At 36.2% G+C, this 18,261-nt stretch overlaps 1 protein-coding gene across 1 annotated transcript; it reads left to right on the plus strand.

Annotated features, from left to right (window-relative positions):
- Positions 1-10,991: 10,991 nt before the first annotated feature.
- On the plus strand, positions 10,992-16,341 carry LOC145112081 (uncharacterized). Its single transcript, XM_079048297.1, has 11 exons — positions 10,992-11,134; positions 11,225-11,360; positions 11,475-11,552; positions 12,869-13,278; positions 13,327-13,659; positions 13,839-13,976; positions 14,065-14,367; positions 14,970-15,290; positions 15,438-15,507; positions 15,617-15,642; positions 15,738-16,341. Exons 1-11 carry the CDS (start codon positions 10,992-10,994, stop codon positions 16,339-16,341), a joined length of 2,562 nt encoding a protein of 853 aa, XP_078904423.1.
- The last annotated feature ends 1,920 nt before the right edge of the window (positions 16,342-18,261 follow it).

An 18,261-nucleotide genomic window follows, 5' to 3' on the forward strand; every position in this document is an offset into this window, starting at 1 on the left:
TTCCCGATTATCTGGATGAGGGAGGAACACGACGTGTTTAAGGGGAAACACCGCATGTTTGGTTAACATGGGCTGTTGACTTTGACTTTGACTAGAAGTTTGATAAAGGTTGACCATGGGTTATTTTGGGGCTTGGGTGTTTATTTGGAATTGGGCTTTTGGATTGTTGAATGAGGCTTTGGTTTTGGGCCATGTTATGAAAAGGGCTTTGGTCTTTTACCCTGCTTTGGACACTTAGTGTGGGTCGGATCCAATTATTGATGGATGTTTAACGTGTGATTGATAGCGCGAGAATTCTTGCGGGTAGCAGCCAAAGATTCTTTCTGTGTGATTCGGCAATGCGAGGTGAGTCTCCTCACTATGTTTAGTGGGTCGAAGGTACCAATACGGCCCATGGCTTGCTACGTAGAGTGCTAGATGTCTGTGTGACTCTTGCATGTGTGTGTGTTTTGTATGCTTACTGGGCGGGGCCCAATAGTTGTTCTGTATGCTAGTTTCAGGTTATGCATATATGATTTGTATGTGGACGGGGCCCGATGATTGTACAATATGCTACTATCTTTGTGATTTCCGCATGTGTTTGAATGTTATATGATTATATGGTTATATGCTTAGTGGGCGGGTCCCGTTATACGAGTATGGGCGGGGCCCGTATCTCATTGTCATGCGAGTGTGGGCGGGGCTCGTATATCATTGTTATCCGAGTGTGGGCCGGGCTCGTATCTCATTGGGCAGGGCCCGTATCTCCTTGGGAGGGGGCCGTTATTTGAGTGTGGGCGGGGCCCGTTATATGATTTGTATGGTATGAGGTATCTTGGGGAACTCACTAAGCTTTGTGCGTATGGTTTTCAATTTGTGTTTCAAGTACTTTTGTTTTCAAACGGATGAGCTCGGGATGATTGCAGAGCACACAACACATGTTTCCGCACTCTGTGATTTACTCTGATTCGATGATGTTTTGCTAAATCTTGATTACCTTGGGTTATGGAAATGATATGTATTAACGATTTATTAATCTAAAAATGAAAATTTTATGTCATCATTTATGGGATGTTTCATAGGGATTACTTCATGGATTTTATCACGAGTAATTCTAAGATGATAATATCTATTATTCTTCAAGCGAAGATATATAGTTCATAGTTCGTGAATCATTTGTGCATTGCTTTGCTCAAACGCATCTCGTAACAGGATGTTATAAAGAGTAATTTCATGAATGATTTGGTAAGTGAAGTGTATTACTATATAGTCAAAGTAATTCGTTGATTTTACCCTAACATGAAAAGCGATATCTTTGGGCCCCTTGATGATTTGATGTTGACATTATAGTGTTGGTCCCAACAGGGACTAAATTGATGTGTTCAATTGGTAGTCTGATGATGTCATCATAAATCAGATATTGGAAACAAAATCTTGAGGTCAATTAGAATTAATTTAAAGTGCAAGAGTTACTTTGTAATTGCTTAATAGTTAAGCAAAGGAGAGGTTCTAGAAACCTCTTCATATGGACAGTTTTTGGATGCCTTGTAAGGCAATCCAGAATGTTCCATTTAATAAAAGGAAAGCAGATAATTACTATGATTTGAAATAATATTATTTTACGTTTAAATCTAGGGTTTTTGGATTTTCTTAGCAGCTATATATAAGGGTTGTTGACTAGAAAATTTCATCCACTTCTTTGAAGATTACCTTAGCCGAAAATTTGATCCCCTCTACTCTCTCCTTTCTTGTTGTTCTAATTCCTACCTTTGGGTATGGGCCATTAGAGGTATCATCCATTTGGTGCTAGCTTTATGAAGGTCTACAAGGGAAGGAATCAAATGAATTGTTTGCAATAACAATTCAAAGGAATGTAAACCTAAACCTATGAATTTCGATTATAGTAGGTTTCTTCTAGGGTTTGTAGTTCATAGTATGTTACCTTAATGGGAAGACATAGATCCATAATAGGTTGCATGCATCCTTAATCGTTAAGTGTAATTTTACGCTATGTACATTAATTTTTATAACCTATAGAACTCATCAACATCATGAATACCTGGTCGGGTCCTGATTGATATTGATGTGTTCAACTTAGTAATTAGATGCAATCGTCATAAATCTTTATCGGGAAACGTAATATTAAATATTGAGATTGACCATTATCTATGTCTCAGATTCATACATACATCATGATAATGAAGGAATAACTGCTCACTTATCTGAGGGTTGAAACTGATTTGATCAAAGTTTGACAGATGCATTGGATGGCATTCTCTCTGTTGATTATTACAAAAGTATTAGACCATCTATAGTTGATGACCTGTCAAATTGGTAGACTGTTGGAAAGTTTCTCCAAGGTCATTAACTACTGTTGATATCTCTAATAATAGCAGGGTCTACTTGAGTTCCCTTCAATACTCAAATCACATAGAATCAATAAAAGGGGAATTGCTTTATTAGTTATTATGGTTTAATAATTAATTAGAAACTAATTAGAAAATATTATGGGAATTAATTAATAGTTTAATTAATTAAAGGGTTGAATAACAATTTATCGATAGTTTATTAATCCGAAATATTATAGAACCTGTGGTGGACAGTATTCCCATTAGAATTAAAACGAATTACATTTTAGGGGTATCTCATCCTACATGGGTGGAAGGATAAAACTGATGGGTTTTATGCAAAACAAATAAAAAATATAAGTGTGCATGCAACCTTAGAATAAGATTTATGTTTTCTCTAATTGAATATACAACTATGAACATCAAATAAGAAACCCTAGGATACCTAGCATATTTTCGAAAATATGATTAGGGTTAAGAGAAACATACCTTGATTGTTATTGACAAATAACAAAGATCCTTGTGTTGTTGAAAGCCTTGAGAGCAAGCACCACAAATGTCGTGCCTTTAGTGGTTCACACCAAACACTAGCAATAGGATGAATATGGAGAGAGGAGAGGGGAAGATAAGTGTAACATCCATAAAATTCAAGCCAATTTCAAAATTTTTAAAACATTCAAAAACCAATAATTATTACAAATTGTTTTCAAAACAGTTCCATGTCAGAGTATCCCAGAAATCAAATCATAAAAACATAAGGAGGTGCACGATCACGCCTTCGCCTTCCCGCGCTCATTTGAAGTACCTGAAACAAAATCAACAACTGTAAGCCCGAAGCTTAGTGAGTTCCCCCAAAATACCAACACCATACAAACCATAACAATATCATACAAATAGCATGCATAATGAGCCATCATCCTGACTGGACCGCCTCGCAAGGCCATCAGTCTATCTGGACCGCTCTTCGAGCCATCGACACGCTTAGACCGCCTCGCAGGGCCTTCAGCCTATCCGGACCGCTCGTCGGGCCTTCGGCCTGACAAATACGCCTTTACCGGGTCTACAGTCTATCCGGGCCGCCCTGGGTATGTTGGCACAAAGCACAAAGCATGACCGCCTTAACCCAACCCCCAATCAAACAATCATGTGCACATAAATATCATACGCTTGCTAGCATGTATAGATACTCATACAGATCTAACAGATCACTATTCATAACATCATCCTATAACCAGGATACCGATCTAACAGATCATTAACATGTCATCATCCTATAACCAGGATACCGATCTCACAGATCACTAACATAGCATCATCCTATAACCAGGATACCGATCTAACAGATCACTAACATAGCATAATCCTATAACCAGGATACAAATCATAAAGGGTCGACCTTGGTGCCTTAGACCCTGTTGATATAGTGAGAAGAAAGCACCTCACAACGTCGATCGGAATTGAAGTATCAAACTCCCAAAACACAGCTCCAAACACCAACACCTACATCCACCAATGATCCACTTCCATAAATTCCCAAATTACCAAAATACCCCTAGAAGTCAAACTGGTCAACCCTTGGTCAAATTCAAAGTCAACGGTCAAGGTCAACAGTCTATGTTGACCCGACTCGTCGAGTGTAGCTTACTAACTCGTCGAGTTCCTTCAGAACTCAAGAAATCGAGAAAACCTCAGTTGACTCTCCGAGTTTCCAGACAACTCGTCGAGTCCATGCAGTGTCCAAAATGTCAGGAAAAATCTAACCAACTCGTCGAGTTACCTCTCTAACTCGCAGAGTTCATGCAGAATCTAGAAAGCGGGAAATCCTCATCCAACTCGTCGAGTTGACTATGCAACTCGTCGATTTCCTTCAGTCCATTTCTAATTCAGACGCTTTTATGCGAAACGAAAGCTTCAAACTGTAGATCTAGGCTCCTAGGGTGTAGTTATCATGTAATTTTGCTAACTTTACGTGCATGCAAGACTCCAAGAAGCTAAAACACTCATAACTAGCCCGAGAAGAAGGTTTTGGACATTTAAGAGGGCCAAAGCCGCATAAATCTTGAGGATTTATGTCCATAAGGGCTAAGAGGAGTCCAGATCTGAAACCATGTCCTTATGACAAGATCAAATCCGAAAGTGACTCCATTTTGCACCAAAATGCCCATATACTAACATAAGAAGAGATCAAAGAAATGGATGGTCAAGGTAAAGACTTTTTACCTTCAATTGGATTCCAACACGATGTAGATACCGGATCTACATGTAACATCCTGTTTGAAAGTACTCGGTTGGGGTCTCGGAAACCAAAGGGTAGGGGCGATTCGGTCTTTTATGGGTACCGGGTTTTATCCGGAAGGTTTTGGACTTGGAGGTATCGATGGGAGCGTAGGGCTTCCCGCCACCTTTTCGTGGATATAAAGCTCGTCGGAAACGGACTTAGAATGAAGGATTTATAACTCTTTGAAGTTATTGGCGATAATGGCCCCTAATGGAAATAAATGACAAGGACCATGTATGCAAAGTGGAAGGCGCATGGGTACGCCGAGTGTAAGCTGGGTTACGCCCAGCGTATAAGAGGAAATGATCGCGAGTGTTTTTAGCGTACGCCCAACGTATATGGTGTACGCCCATCGTACGTCCAGTGTCCAGAAACCATAATTTTAGGGCCAACCACTATATAAAGAACCTAATGGCTCAAACCCTAGCCTCCTTATCTGTCCCCTAACCTCAGAGATACCCTAGAACGCGTCACCCCCTTATTCTTGTGTGGTTTTAACCTTAAGAAGCTCATTTTGGTAGTGTAAGCTTGGAAGAGGAAAAGAAGAAGTTGGCAAGGAAGAACTTGGGAAGTTGGAGCTCATAGATCTGGGTTAGCATCATCCTTTGGGACTCTTTGGAGGTATAAAATTCATAACTTTACCTAAGAATGATCACTACAAGAAAAACGCATTTTTGATACGGAAGTAATCTGTTGCGAAAAGCTGAAATTCCGTTGCAAAAGACTAATAGCGACGAAACTTGCAACGACCTATTTCCGTCCCTCAAAACGCTGTAGCGAGGGTTTACAACGGAAAATATAATTATGTCACAAATGTGACAACGGAATGAAATCTGTAGTAGGTGGTATTCCGTAGTAGGATTCCATCGCACAATTCGTGGTAGTTATTCCATCACAAATTCCGTGGTGGTGATTCCCTAGCAAATTCTGTGGTGGTGATTCCCTAGCAAATTCTGTGGTGGTGATTCCTTAGAAAATTTTCTGCTGGTGATTCCCTAGCAAATTCAGTGGTGGTCATTCCCTAGCAAATTCCGTGGTGATGTATCCATAGCAAATTCTGTGGTGGTGATTCCCTAGTAAATTCTGTGGTGGCCATTCCCTAGTAAATTCCATGGTGGTCATTCCCTAGTAAATTCTGTGGTGGTGATTCCGTAGCAAATTCCGTCGTGATGAATCCCTAGCAAATTTCGTTTGATAATTTCCTAGCAAATTCTGTGGTCATTAATCCCTAGCAAATTCCGTTTGATGACTTCCTAGTAAATTTCGTGGTCATGAATCCCTAGTAATTTTAGTGGTGTATATTATATACCAGATTCCATATGGACCGATGGATAATTGATTTATAAATTATATCCAAATAATTTTGTAGTAATATATGAAAAACAAAAAAAAAACAAAAAAATCATAACCATTATATCATAAAATAATAAAATAATTATTTATTACATGGAAAAAAGAAAGTTGCTACTCTAAAATGCATAATCTGCAATAAACATATATCAACCTACTACTCTTGTTGTTTTGTAAAGCCATTAATAAGATCCAATGCCGTTTGAAGTTGTTTTTCAAGATGCCCGACCCTTGCTTTGTTTTCCTCTTGTTGGGCGTTCATCATTTCTTTAAGCTCTTCGTTTTGCTATTTTTGTTTAGCAACAAGCTCCCTCATTTCTTCTATTTCATCATTTTTTTCCGGAATGTAAGATACATCCGTTTTACCAATCCTATTGGGAACCGCCTTTGCAAAAAAGCCTAATCCACAAATCTTCTTTTTTTTATCATGACCACCAACAACAACATAAAATAGCTTGTCCTCCTCAAATTCAACACCTTCAGCTTCCAACTCTTCCCCTTTTTCTGTATAGGCCGCCTACAAATTAAAAATATTATAAGTTAAAAGATATCAAATTTAGGAATGATATTATGGAGTAGCTATAATATAAAAGTTTAAACTGAAATGAATATTACATGAATTTGTCTATCTTTTTCATTTGTGAAAGTGACTCCATTGTGATTCTTCGTGTGTGTATACAAGAACAATTCACTATGGGGTGGCTCATGTCCTAATTTCCTCTTCTGCATAAATACCATATAAAATGTCAAATATACAGATAAACATATACAAACATTGATATGATGTACCATTTAAAATATTACCAAATCAGAAGCTATCTTCAAATGACTTGTGGATCCAGCGTTATGTGTAGGTTTTGCTACTCCATCAGCCACATCGTTACACCTATTTTTCTTGTTCTGCTCATATTTTCGCTTTTATTCTTCTGTATTCCATTTAAATTGCCAGGAGTTCCAGACTTCCTGTGGAATATGAGCTGGTTTAAAGCCATGTTTGTTTCTTTTTGGGCTCCTCATGTTGAAGAGATATTGACCATAACTTTCAGCCGCTTTCCTTGCCCAAGCTTGCCTCACCAGCGAGTCTATTGTTTCATCCCAACAATATTTTTTCTACACATTAACAATATAAACATAAGTTTAAGTGTAAATGTTTACCAAACAACAATTTATCACATATAGTTAATCACCTGAAACTCCTCCCAATATAATTCGCGCATTTTTTTGCTTACTTTTGCCCAAGCGTACCCATCTGGATCTACTCTTTGTACAAAGGACTGACTAATAAAGTGTGCACAAGGGCCTGGTGGCATTAGCCTGCAACTAATCATGTGATGTGTTAAGTTATGAATTGATATGTACGTGTAAACCAAAAGTTTATACATAGAAAAAGTTGTAATTAAGATTTGATTGGTAACTCATGTTTTTTTCCAAACATGAACAGTTAAACGTCCATCTAGTCCACAATCTTCAGAGGAATTGTTTTTACCTTCTACACTTTCCACTACAGATCCATTCATGGTTGGTTGTGTTGGTGATGGGGTAGATTCTGGGATAGGTGTTGTTGATGGGGTATATTCTGGGGTAGGTGTTGGGATAGATGTATATGTTGAGGATGTGGTAGTTCCTTTACTTAAGGAGGGTGTGGTAGTTACTGTAGTTGTGGAGGATGGTAGTGTAGATGTAGGTTTTGAGGTTGTGGTAGTAGATATAGGTGTTGATGATGTGGTAGTGGGTGTCGGTGTTGAGGATGGTTTAGATGATGTAGGTGCTGAAGTTTTGGTTATTGATGTAAGTGTTGAGGATTGTATTGTTCCAGTTTCTGAAGTTTTAGATGTTTTTTCTAAGGAGGGTGTGGGTGTTGTAAGTGATGCCGAGGAAGTGGTAGTCATGGGTGATGTTAATGATATAGGTTTAAGGGTTTTGTTGGTAGATGTTATAGGTGATTTGGATGTGGTTGTTGGTATTGGGAAGTCGATTTCTTCATCTTGTAACTATCTGTTTACGAATTTTGCAGCTGAAATCCTGTTGCGTTTCATAACTTGTGGTGCAATGAATTTAGTGGCCTTCACACCGGATGCTCCTTCTGCTTTCAAGGTCGACATCTTTCTGGCTTAAAAATTAACAAAAAACTGTTGTAAATACCAATGTATTAAAGATGATAAACTACTGATGACAAGAGAGACACAAACAATAAAAATAAATTATATATGAAGGCATTACTTTGCATGCAAACTATTAAATACAATCAAAACCAATTTACTTGTAATTTAAGATGATAATATACATGAAGATGATCAGAGAACAAAAAACAATCGATCATCACGATAACAGTAAATTAAATAAAAATAAATTTTAGATCAGTGACAACCTATATCGCCAAAGTTAGTCCACAAACGTATAATGAACAAAGATTTCGATCAATTAGCCGCCATAGATGATGATTACAGAAAATGTAAACCCTATTTCTAATCAGTAAACTTACCCTAATATGCAGCATAAACATGTGTAGGTTGGAGGGAAAGGAATTGTGAAATATTTTGAACCTCCGCTAATAAAAAATTCGAATTGTGCTAATTACCGCTAAATATTTAGCAATTCAAATTTATTAAAGTAGTTACAGATTGATAGATAGGGTATATACATATAAATAACGTCAAGAAAGAACATAGACTAACGTGCTTATAGTGTAATTTTAATTTAAAATTATACACGAGGACTAAACATTAATAAACTATATATCTTTATGCTTTTATGTTTAAACCGAAATTTATATACAAAGGACGTACGGGTCATGTCAATATATATGGTAGTGGCTCATGGTGTCCATTGATTACATATGGATGATTGGTCAACATGGTAGTGGCTTATGGTGTCCATGGACGACACATGGATGACATATGGGTCATTGGTCAACATGGTAGTGGCTTATGGTGTATATGGATGGCATATGGGCCATTGGTCAACATGGTAGTGGCTTATGGTTTCCATGGATGACATATGGGTCATTGGTCAGCATGGTAGTGGCTTATGGTGTATATGGATGACATATGGGCCATTGGTCAACATGGTAATGGCTTACGGTGTCCATGGATGACATAAGGATGATTGGTCAACATGGTAGTGGCCTATGGTGTCCATGGATTACATATGGATGACATATGGGTCATTGGTCAACATGGTAGTGGCTTATGGTGTATATGGATGACATATGGGCCATTGGTCAACATGGTAGTGGCTTATGGTGTCCATGGATGACATATGGATGACGTATGGGTCATTGGTCAACATGATAGTGGCTTATGGTGTATATGGATGACATATGGGCCATTGGTCAACATGGTAATGGCTTATGGTGTCCATGGATGACATATTGACGACTGGTCAACATGGTAGTGGCTTATGGTGTCCATGGATTACATATGGATGACATATGGGTCATTGTTCAACATGGTAGTGGCTTATGGTGTCCATGGATGACATATGGATGACATATGAGTCATTGGTCAACATGGTAGTGGCTTATGGTGTATATGGATGACATATGGGCTATTGGTTAACATGGTAATTGCTTATGGTGTCCATGGATGACATATGGATGACATATGGGTCATTGGTCAACATGGTAGTGGCTTATGGTTTATATGGATGACATATGGGCCATTGGTCAACATGGTACTGGCTTATGCTGTCCATGGATGACATATGGATGACTAGTCAACATGGTAGTGGCTTATGGTGTCCATGGATGACATATGGGTCATTGGTCAACATGGTAGTGGCTTATGGTGTATATGGATGACATATGGGCCATTGGTCAAAATGGTAGTGGCTTATGGTGTCCATGGATGACATATGAATAACGTATGTGTCATTGGTTAACATGGTAATGGCTTATGGTGTATATGGATGACAAATGGGCCATTGGTTAACATGGTAATGGCTTATGGTGTCCATGGATGACATATGGATGATTAGTCAACATGGTAGTGGCTTATGGTGTCCATGGATTACATATGGATGACATATGGGTCATTGGTCAACATGGTAGTGGCTTATGGTGTATATGGATTACATATGGGCCATTGGTCAACATGGTAGTGGCTTATGGTGTCCATGGATGACATATGGGGCATTGGTCAACATGGTAGTGGCTTATGGTGTATATGGATGACATATGGGCCATTGGTCAACATGGTAGTGGCTTATGGTGTCCATGGATGACATACGGATGACGTATGGGTCATTGGTCAACATGGTAGTGGCTTATGGTGTATATGGATACCATATGGGCCATTTGTTAACATGGTAGTGGCTTATGGTGTCCATGGATGACATATGGATGACGTATGGGTCATTGGTCAACATGGTAGTGGCTTATGGTGTATATGGATGACATATGGGCCATTGGTCAACATGTTAATGGCATATGGTGTCCATGGATAGCATATGGATGATTGGTCAACATGGTAGTGGCTTATGGTGTCCATGGATGACATATGGATGACATATGGGTCATTGATCAACATGGTAGTGGCTTATGGTGTATGTGGATGACATATGGGCTGCAATATTAATGAACATAATATTATGGTTTTTCAAATAGAAGAAACGGAAGTTAATTTAGTTATGCTCGCAAACGCGTCTTTCTTCCTACCCGAAGTCGCAGGTTCGAATCCTACTTATGTCAATAATTTTAATTTAATTCGTCTCTCTGAATTTAATCAATAATTTTATTTAACTTCATCTTTTTAAATTTAGAATGTCAATTTATTTACAAAAATGCTCGTAGGTATTGACAAAAATACCCTAACCATTTACGTAGTAACCTTTGTACGTTAAAGGGCAATTATGTCAATTCATAGTCTAAACACTTAGGCGCCATAATTTGTAGTCAGATTTATCCCGTCGTTTTAGTTTATCGGCGATTGATCATCTACATTCAATTCCCAACAATCAAAATTCCGGCACGCTGATCAATAATCCCTAAAATCGTTGTTGTTATATAATTTGAATCACACTCGACACAGTTCAACATAATGGCAACGATTTGTTCATCAGAAAGAATGCAAACAAGACAACAAGGAACAAGAATTACTGTTTTGCCGTCACACTTGATCGAAAAAATACTAACTACGGTTGGAGCAAATTCACCAATCGATGCTTTTAAGTGCCAGTTAGTGTAAGTATGATGTGCATTACTTATATTATACTTATATACATATTTCATTTAGTGTTTAATAGATTACTTTTGTTGATTTGTGAATTATAGTTGCAAACTATTTAGGGATTCTGTAACATCGGTTGCAATATATAAAATCATAGACACAAATCGATTAAGGTTTCGTCCATTAAGTATTCAACAATATGAAGTCATAAGCAAATGCAGAAAGTTGAACAACCCACACGTACTCTTCAACGATGGAATGATACTCTTTTTTTAAGCAATCGGATAATTGCGAATTCAATTAGTTTTCTATATTTGTATTTTTAAAATTGTATGATTACTTATTGTATGTCAGGAAAAGTATTTTACGATAGGGGAAGAAATAGCAGGGAAACAGTTGCTTCAAGATGCAGCCGATCAGGGGCAGTTGGATGTGATCTTCGTTCTGGGAATGATGTTGGTGGCCGAAGGCATTGAAAGGAAGCAAGAAGCTCTGATCATGTTTAATAAGGCCTACATTAATACTAGAAGAAGTTGGAATCTAAGGCATACATGTAACAAGGTTCAAAACCACTCGGTAAGGAGATCAAAGCAAATAAAATTCCATGGCTTACATAGAAGTTGTGCAAAGCATCCTTCTGTGAGCAGTTATGGAACAAATTTTATGTATCAGTACAGTTGGTTGATGAATTGTGAAAATTGTTTGTGGGATGCATGTTTTGTTAAGTTTGCTAGGATGTTTGACATTAGTTTCGAGTAGTTATATATATGATTATTGTTTGATTCACACAATTAGTGATGCATATTGTATGTTTATTTTAGTGTAATGGGAATACATACTTATAACTTTATTAAATGTTAATATATATATGTTAGTTTTGATATGCATCTTATTTTTGTCTTTTTCATTTTACTAACCAAAAGTTTTTTGTGACCTAGTTCGATAGATTTCAAGGGCTCTTTGGTCTATTTGCAATCTCTAAAGTGAAGGCGCCATTTTTGCTATGGAAATAAAAAAAAAGTGTTTAATCAAGTCATTATTAAGGAAAAAACTGTATATATAGAATTTATATTTTAAGTAGATCTATATCTATATTTATTATGAATGTTATTTAAATTTATAATTACCCGTATACTACATGGGTTTTTACCTGGTATTGAATAATATCGACCCAATAATACGACCTAGTATCCATCCAACACATTGAAATCAAGGGTTGTCAAAGGTACCCTAATCGATATACACTTTGTTTGAATATGTGTTCTGCAAGTGTCGATCTCAATTAAACCATTCTACTAATATTCTATTCCTTTATCCAATAATAAAAGTTATTCAACCATTCAAATTAGAAAACTTTGAAGATTTGTTCTGCATTCGGTCATTAGCTTTGTGAAACGGGTCGTTGTTAAGGTACATTTGCGATGTTTGTATGGTATCTATACATTTACTTCAAATGTCATATATGAATTCAAATCAACATTAATGAACATTCAATTAATATTGTGTTATTTAAATTTATACTTTACGAATTTAAGACAATGAACAATCCAAGTAGAAAATGGATGTATGAAAGAAAAGATAGTAGTAGTTGTATATCGCTTGTTTTCGTACAAGAAGTGAAAAAATTTACAGATTTTGCTACCAGTCAACATAGGTTCATGGACGAAGATAAAATCAAATGCCCATGCATAAAATGTCGTAACATATCATATACATAAATTGATACTGTTAAGCATCATTTGTACAAGTTTGGTTTTGTTGAGGAATATTGGTGTTGGGATAAACATGTTGAAACATCAATTGATGATAACAATACGTTTTTAGGGGTGGATGATTCAAACACAAATTTTAGTCATGAAGGTGCATGTTCTTATAGAGAAATAGTCATAGATGCAATGGCTCCACATTTAAATAATAGTGATCCTGAAGAGGAGCCAAATGCATTAGATAAAAATTTCTTTGATATGCTAGATGCAGCCGATAAAGAATTGTGGTCTGGATGTAAAAAAGTAACACAACTATCTGGTGTAGCTAGACTATTGAATATAAAATCAGAGTATCGCATACCTGAACAAAGTTATGACGCTATCTGGCAGTTGATAAATGATGTGTTACCGGAGGAGAATAATATGGTAGGTAGTTTATACGAGAGAAAAAAGTTAATACAAGCACTACGTTTTCTTATGGATATGATTGACTAATGCAGGTCTGGATGTATGATATATTGGAGGCAAGACAAAGATCTTTATCGGTGCAAATTCTGTAATGCAGATAGGTACAAACGGTCAAAAAATTTGGCCAAATGTTCTCGCGTATCATGCAAGAAAATGCATTACTTTCCTTTGACTCCAAGGTTGAAGAGACTGTCTGCTTCACAAGCCACAACCACTTCCATGCGATGGCACTCCGAGAATCATGGACATGATGCTGGAGTAATGTGTCATCCATCCGATTCAGAAGCTTGGAAGCACTTTGATAAAAGTCATCCTTCATTTGCAGCAGAAGTACGTAATGTAAGATTAGGCCTAAATACAGATGGGTTTGCACCACATGGAGCATTTGGAAAACAATATACATCTTGACCTATTATTATAACACCTTATAACTTGCCACCTTCTATGTGCATGAAAGAGCCTTACATGTTTTTGACCGCACTTGTGCCAGGACCGTCAAACCCTAAGCATAAAATAGATGTATTTTTGCAACCAATTGTTGCAGAGTTGGAGCAATTATGGGTAGAAGGCGTAGTAACATATGGTATATCTTTAAAACAAAATTTCCATCTAAGAGCAGCTTTGATGTGGACAATAAGCGATTTTCTAGCATATGCAATGTTGTCCGGATGGTCTACAGCAGGTAAGCTAGCATGTCATCATTGTGGGAAACATACACAAGCTTTTAGACTAAAGAATGGCAATAAGATTTCATGGTTTGACTGCTATAGAAGATTTGTACAGGTAAATCACCCATATAGAAAGGATAAAAGTAAGTTTAAGAAGAATCGTGAAGTGATAGAAGGTCCTCCTCCAAGTAAGAATGGTGAACAAACTTTAAGGGAGATTGAACAATTAGGTTTGGTAAAAGTGACTGAACTAAATGTTGATGATGTAAACAAAAGATGTGGCGATCATGGTTGGAAAAAGAAAAGCATATTTTGGGATTTACCATATTGGAAAACAAACCTCATTAGACATAATTTTGATGTTATGCATATTGTGAAAAATGTATTTGAAAACTTTTTTACACTGTAATGGATGTCAAAGGGAAGACGAAGGACAATGTAGCAGCCAGAAGAGATCTGAGGCTCTATTGTAGGAAGAGAAAAGGAGTTGAAGATAATGAAAGAGCATACTACACTCTGGACAAGAATCAAAAGAAAGCCATATGCCAATAGCTGGAGAAATTGCGTTTCCCCAATGGTTATGTTTCTAATTTGGGGAGGTGTGTTGATTTAACAGGGTGTAGACTGTTCAGAATGAAAAGCCACGATTGTCATGTTTTTATGCAAAGATTGATGCCAATTTCATTTCGTGAGATGTTGCCAAAAAAGTGTGGGAAGCATTAACAGAGTTGAGTATTTTCTTCGAAACATTAACAGCAACATCAATCACAACAAAAGACATGGAAAGGATTGAAACCGAGATCCCAATAATACTATGTATATTAGAGACCATCTTTGTCCCTGGTATTTTTAACTCCATGGAACATTTACCAGTACATTTGCCATATGAAGCGAAGATAGCCGGTCCTGTCCAATATCGGTGGATGTATCCATTTGAAAGGTTTGTATGGTACATCATAATGTATGTTGCTATTTTTGTAAGCTGATTTAAATAATCTTCACTATAGGTATCTAAATCAGTTGAAAAAAGATGTGAAAAATAAAGCTCGAGTGGAAGGGTCCGTTGTTAACGCGTACTTGCTACGTGAAGCATCTATATTTTTCTCTCATTATTTCGAGACTAGTGTCCCCACACGTAATAGAAAGTTGCCTCGAAATGATGATGGAGGAGGAGATGAGCAAGCAGATGCTAACGACATGTTAGATATATTTTCATATCATGGGCGTCATTATGGAAGATTCACGAATAGAATGATGTCCGATGAGGAAGTGCATGCTGCCCAATCTTACATACTCCTTAACGAAGATAAGATCAAGCATTACATCAGGTACGTAACATATGCATCACTTTTAATTATAATAATCATTTGTTGTGTAATTGCTATGAATTAATAACATTAACATGCATGATTTTTTTTATTACATTCATAGTAACTTCAAAATGTTATTCAACTGGTGATACATAATATTTGAAGAAATTTGAATGAACTTATGGGGGATATGGATGAACAGGTCCTTGCAACTGAAGTTGAGAAGAACTTTGCAGTATGGTTTCAAAACTATGTGGGTGTTATTTTTGTATTTTTTAAAATTTATTATTTTTTGTTATGGTTATAATTAACTCTAATTAAGTGTTTTACCATTTTTCATATAGGCACGTAAGATCCCGATAAACAACAAGTATATATCTGACCTTTCCAAAATGCCATTCAAAAAAGTGAAATTATATAGTGTATACTTTGTCAATGTTACAAGTTTCACACATAAGCTCATAGTCTGAAAAAATCAACAACCAATAGCGGATTGTGTGTTAGTAGCCAAGGAGGTGATTATTATGGTAAGGTAGAGGAAATTTTAGAAGTCGAGTACCCTGGTTACCCAATTAAAACCACGGTTTTGTTTAAATGTGATTGGTATGATCCAACACCTAACATAGGAGTTAAGGTTCACAAACAATATAACTTGGTCGAGATAAACGTCAAAAGAAAATACAAGAAGTTCGATCCATTTGTTTTAGCCATGCAAGCCATTCAAGTGTGTTACATTGCTTACCCAAGTTCGAAAACAAACAACTCGGACTGGTGGGCTATATTTAAAGTTAAACCTCGTGGTTGGACCGATGAAAATCATCCTCAGAAAGACGTTGCTTTACAAGAAGATGAAGTTGAATCAAATGAAATCATTATACAAAGTGCAGCCGATACAGACAATTATGATGATCACGAAATGTCAAGCAACGGTTCAGATAATGAAAATAATATTGATGAAGAAGGTGAAATTCATGAGGACGATGATGATGGTATTCCTGACAGCGAGGGTAGTTATGAGTATAGTACATCGAGTAATGAAGAAGAAGAGGAGGAAGAAGATAATGACTAGATGTTTTTGGGTTTAATGTTTTTTTTTCAGATGAAGTTAATTTGTAATTTGGTTTAATATCAATACATAAATGTAAACTAGGAAGAAAGCTCAGGCTTCGCCCCAGGATGTTTTTTTGTGTTTTTTATGTCGAAATGTAAAACTATTGACTGTAAAGCCCTAGAGTATGAAAGTGACTAAAGAATTGTGGAAAAAACCTAAATGTTTTTCGTGTATATTGTGCCAAATGTATAATTTTTTACAATAAGGACTAAAATTGTCAAAGTGGCTAAAAAATTGTGGCAAAAATCTAAAGTTTTTTTATGTTTTTTTTACCAAAATGTAAAAGTATTGTTTCCAAAGGCCAAAAGTGTCAAAGTTACCTAAAAAATGTGTCAAAAATCTTAATGCCCAAAAAGTTCCTATTGCTAACTCTTTTGTGCTTATATATATATATATATATATATATATATATATATATATATATATATATATATATATATATATATATATATATACACTAATGAATTACATTATAGATTATGATATATATGTTATTTTTGTCTTTTCCATTTCAACAATCAAAATTCCACTGTTACCTATAAAAGGTTATAATATTTGAATAATGTGTTTTGACACAAATATCCTTAATATTCACATATTTGGAATGATTTCAAGGGCACTTTGGTCTTTTTGCACTCTAAAGCGTTAAGGCGCCATCATACCTCTAACATCACACCGACGTTATCAGTTCTTCAACCATTCAGAACTTCTCAACTTTTCCGGACGATAAATCTCCATACAAACACTAAAACCCCCAAATCGTTGAAGGGTAATCGTTCTCAAAATCAATTTTCTCCGATAATAGACACTCATGTACTCCTCGCGACCAGATCATCATGAAGTAAGTTTTTTTCCATACCCTGTTACACTGTTTTTCATAGTTATGCTTATTTTTAAAAAGGAATTGAAATCAACTACTCCAATGTCTATTTTGATGAAATACAACTTTATTTATTTGTTATTTACTGTGTATTTAAATTTTTTAAGTTCAAAATAGATGTATGAAGTGGGGGTGATCCTCAAGTGTTCAGAACATCATGCATTGACATGATTGAAGGAATGGGTCCCAAAAATCAGAATGTTGATTCATTTATACGCACATGTGCATTGCATAATACCATTGAAGCCATGTTCAGACAAGGAATTGTATGTGTATTTTCATTAATTATATGTAATTTATACCATTTATTAATATTTTGTGTTATTGATGTTATATATTGATATTGTTATTCTGTCAACAGGATGAGTGCTTTTATTATGGCAATTTTGATTTAGGATTGTCTTTGTTGGGACAAGCAGCAAATGAAGATCATCTTGAGGCAATTTATTTTCTTGGAATGATCTACATTTCAAGAGGGCCTCATCAATGTGATGAAGGTATGTATATATGGTATATATGTAAATTAAATTATGTATATAGTTAATTAAGGCATGTTTGTAGTTTGGGGTTAGTATTTAGTTGTGTTGTGTTTTATAATATTTACTGTTGTATTGAAAAGGATACATTGGATTAATTGATGGATATTTTAATGTTTAGGTTTACAATTACTTGATGCTTATTTTGGCTAGGCAGTTCCGGATGACGGGGAGTATACGTGTGTTGTTGATAGTGCCAAAGAGTTGTTGCGGGCTGTTGATGTTGTTCATAGACTTACAACGAATAACAACACATTCCAATGTGAAGACCCAGGTCATTCTGTTAAAGGTGCATTTGCAATAGGCCATGAAGAGGATGAGGATCGACAAAGATATTGCACGGTTTGTCGTTGGTATGTAGAGTATGGTAGGTTTTGTATATTTCTTAAAAATATTAATGGTTGATAATAGATTGGACATTGAATATTAGTGTTCTTATTGTATTGTATATGAAGTTGTATA

Source organism: Lactuca virosa, chromosome 5, assembly GCF_052849685.1.
Source record: "Lactuca virosa cultivar CGN04683 chromosome 5, Lactuca_virosa_CGN04683_v6, whole genome shotgun sequence".
In the NCBI taxonomy this organism is placed as follows: domain Eukaryota; kingdom Viridiplantae; phylum Streptophyta; class Magnoliopsida; order Asterales; family Asteraceae; genus Lactuca; species Lactuca virosa.